The sequence below is a fragment of the Archocentrus centrarchus genome, chromosome 16 (assembly GCF_007364275.1).
Source record: "Archocentrus centrarchus isolate MPI-CPG fArcCen1 chromosome 16, fArcCen1, whole genome shotgun sequence".
In the NCBI taxonomy this organism is placed as follows: Eukaryota; Metazoa; Chordata; class Actinopteri; order Cichliformes; family Cichlidae; genus Archocentrus; species Archocentrus centrarchus.
The window spans coordinates 28,244,511-28,247,295 of NC_044361.1; the positions used below are offsets into that span (position 1 = coordinate 28,244,511).

General features: G+C 38.8%; 1 protein-coding gene across 1 annotated transcript in view; it reads left to right on the top strand.

Annotated features, from left to right (window-relative positions):
• The window catches only part of LOC115794928 (C-X-C chemokine receptor type 3-like), a 23,162-nt gene extending 20,601 nt beyond the window's left edge, over positions 1 to 2,561 (top strand). The window contains exon 4 of the mRNA XM_030750637.1: positions 78 to 2,561. Within this exon, the coding sequence (XP_030606497.1) occupies positions 78 to 314 (237 nt within the window). The 3' untranslated portion in view covers positions 315 to 2,561. The remainder of the gene's footprint in view (positions 1 to 77) is intronic.
• The last annotated feature ends 224 nt before the right edge of the window (positions 2,562 to 2,785 follow it).

Here is a 2,785-nt window from a genome sequence, read left to right on the forward strand (position 1 = left end):
TGGACACTCTCAAGAACAGACTTAAGGAACCCTCCTCACCTGAAAGTTCTGAAGGCTCAATAAAAACACTTCTTATGGTTACTTCTGCTCTAGGCTGCCTCCACGCCAGCCTGAGGCCTCTGCTGTATCTCGGCCTGTGTGGAAACTTCAGGAAACATTTACTGGCTATGCTGAGATGTACGAAAACTGAACCCGAAGGCTCACTTTGGGATCTTGGTTTAGGCCAGAGAGAGCAGCCTGACCACAGTCACGATGAAGGCGTACAGCTGAAACCGATGACAGTTTCACAGAATCAGGTGCCATCAGCTTTGTGAAGATGGATAGACAAAAATACCCTCCTGTGACTCACATGTGAGCTGAATGATGGTACACTCACTGAGAGGAAGTGAATGCAATCTCATGTCATGGGTTCGAGGGTAGGGAAGGACTATTTTCAATGTAACTGTGGCATGTAGAATGTTAAGGTTTCAGAGCTGCATCATGGTGACACATACTCACCCAAAAGCATTAGAAGTAGATATCTGTATTTAATTTTGGATTATTTTAAATTATTTAGTTTTTTTTTAGCAATAGTTAAAAATCTGTTGTCTGTGTTTTCAGCACAATTATTATAAAGCTAAAACCATAATCTTTGAAATTCAGTGTACTGTAATTCAAGCTGTTATTGTTCCCAGCATAATTGTCTCAGAGTTTGTGACTTTATTGCAGTTAGCACGACTTACTGTTTCACTTTTCTTTTAACGCACTCTCTTTGACTTGTCTTGAAGCAGTGAAAATGTGAATCCCATGATTGCACAATGACATGTTACTTGGTGGCTTTATTGTTGCAACATGGAATGTACAGACAGGACACAGGAAGGAAAAAAAAAAAACGTGGTGATGTCATCAGTCAGGTGACAGAGCAAAGCAGTGGAGGAGGGGTGCTGCAGCCTTTTCTTAGCTCTCTGCTTACGCTCATCTAACGACTCTTCTATGTTTGGTAGAGAGAACTGTGACATGCTTTGTGCATAGAGGCAGCTGAAAAAAAAAATGAGTAGGTGGGAAAAGAACAAAGTTAGAGAAGATAGAAACTTATTGTGATGATAATAGTGCATGTTGTGCTGCACATAGAAGTCTGTGGTTTTTGCCTCCGCACTGCTCTGCGGGTTATGACCTGTCGTGCTTGCCTGGTTTCAAAGCCTAACAATCTTGAAATATTTAACTGTGTTCAACAATAAAGTGCAGTTCACTGCTGATGATTCTTCTGGAAACCTAATATACAGTCATTTCACGCTCAAAAAATATGCTGTTTCCTCTTCTCAGTGCACCTATATTCCTTCCTCTCTCTGCTGTGTTGGCTGTTTAGAGCGTTGATAAGAACATGGCCTAATGTGTGGAAATGGTGGTTGTCAAAAGCAGCAAAAACACTTCATGTTTAAGTCATAGTCAACAGTCTTGAGCGGCACATCAAAGTGAAAGATTATTTCCTGCTTCAGCTTATCCGGTAACTAAGATAAAGAAGAGCAGCTAATTGGGTCTTTTCTTTAATGAGTAACAAGCCAGTTATCAGCATGGACATCATTTTTGGGAAGCTGAGTAGAGTGCACTCAGAAAGAAAAGAAAAGAAAACTTCTTGCATACAACTTGATAAAAGTTAAAAACACTTAGCATAAATACTGTGTGAAGGAAACAAGGCCGAGTTGTTGACCTCGTTTGACTGGCTTTGCAGACAGTGTCGTTTATCCACCCTGCTCTCTGTAGCTTCAAGACTGAAATGTTTATATTTTAGGCATAATGATTTTGGCTGGGATGATCTTTACACTGCTGCCCTCAAATATCTGTCTTTCATGTAAATATGTAAGCAAAAACAGTGACGCATTGTGTTTTTTTTAATGTCAGTCACAAGCACGTCCCGAGTCATTATCTCAGCATTTCCATGTGTTCCTTATAAATCTCTGCTTCCACGATGTGGTTGAGGGAGTGTATCTGCTTTTCATTTTTTTTTGCTTCTGTTTCCTGTCAAAAACATGTGAGCTATTTCTACAGAAACTGCTACATGTGAGTTTACATTTTTATGTGTCATCCTTCTTCATTCATTTACCAAAATATATCATACATTTTTAACTTATTTTGAGGTTATACAGCCCATTATAAAATTTCAAAATATACTGAAAAAGACAAAGAATGGACAGAAATGTTGCACAGTCTTGTGTCCCTTCTCTTGCTTTATTTTGGCTGGCTCCTATTCCTGCAGTGGACTCTACATACTGTTGGATGGATGCCATTAAAAATTGTGAGATGGTGTGATACACAGACCAATGGTATGTGTAAACAGGAAAGTTTCCATCACTGGTTACCCTTCAGTAAAGTTTTTTTGCCTGTATACTGACAGGCAAAAAAACTCTTTAAAAATTTTTTTACATGTTTATTTTGTTGCAGATTTTAACTCTGCTCTAAAAGTGTGTCATGTTTAAAACTGGTTTGATGTGGTTTGACCCACGTTTCCCTGATTTTACTTTTTATTTATTTAGCAACAAAGTGTTATTAGCGCAAACTGGGAAACTCTGGAGTAGCCTTTTTAATTAACTACCAATAAATCCAGCATAAAAACATGTTTTTCACTCATTTGTTTCTTTTTGAATTTTTTTTTCTTACTGTTATTTGCTGATTTTTCTTTTTTTTCTTTCTTTTTTTTTTTTTTGCATATTTGGCCACAGTGGGTTTTATCGGCAGTGGAGAGACACAGGAGATGAGGGGGTGGGGGAGATGCAGGGAAGATGCACGGGCAAATTGGCCACAGGCCGGG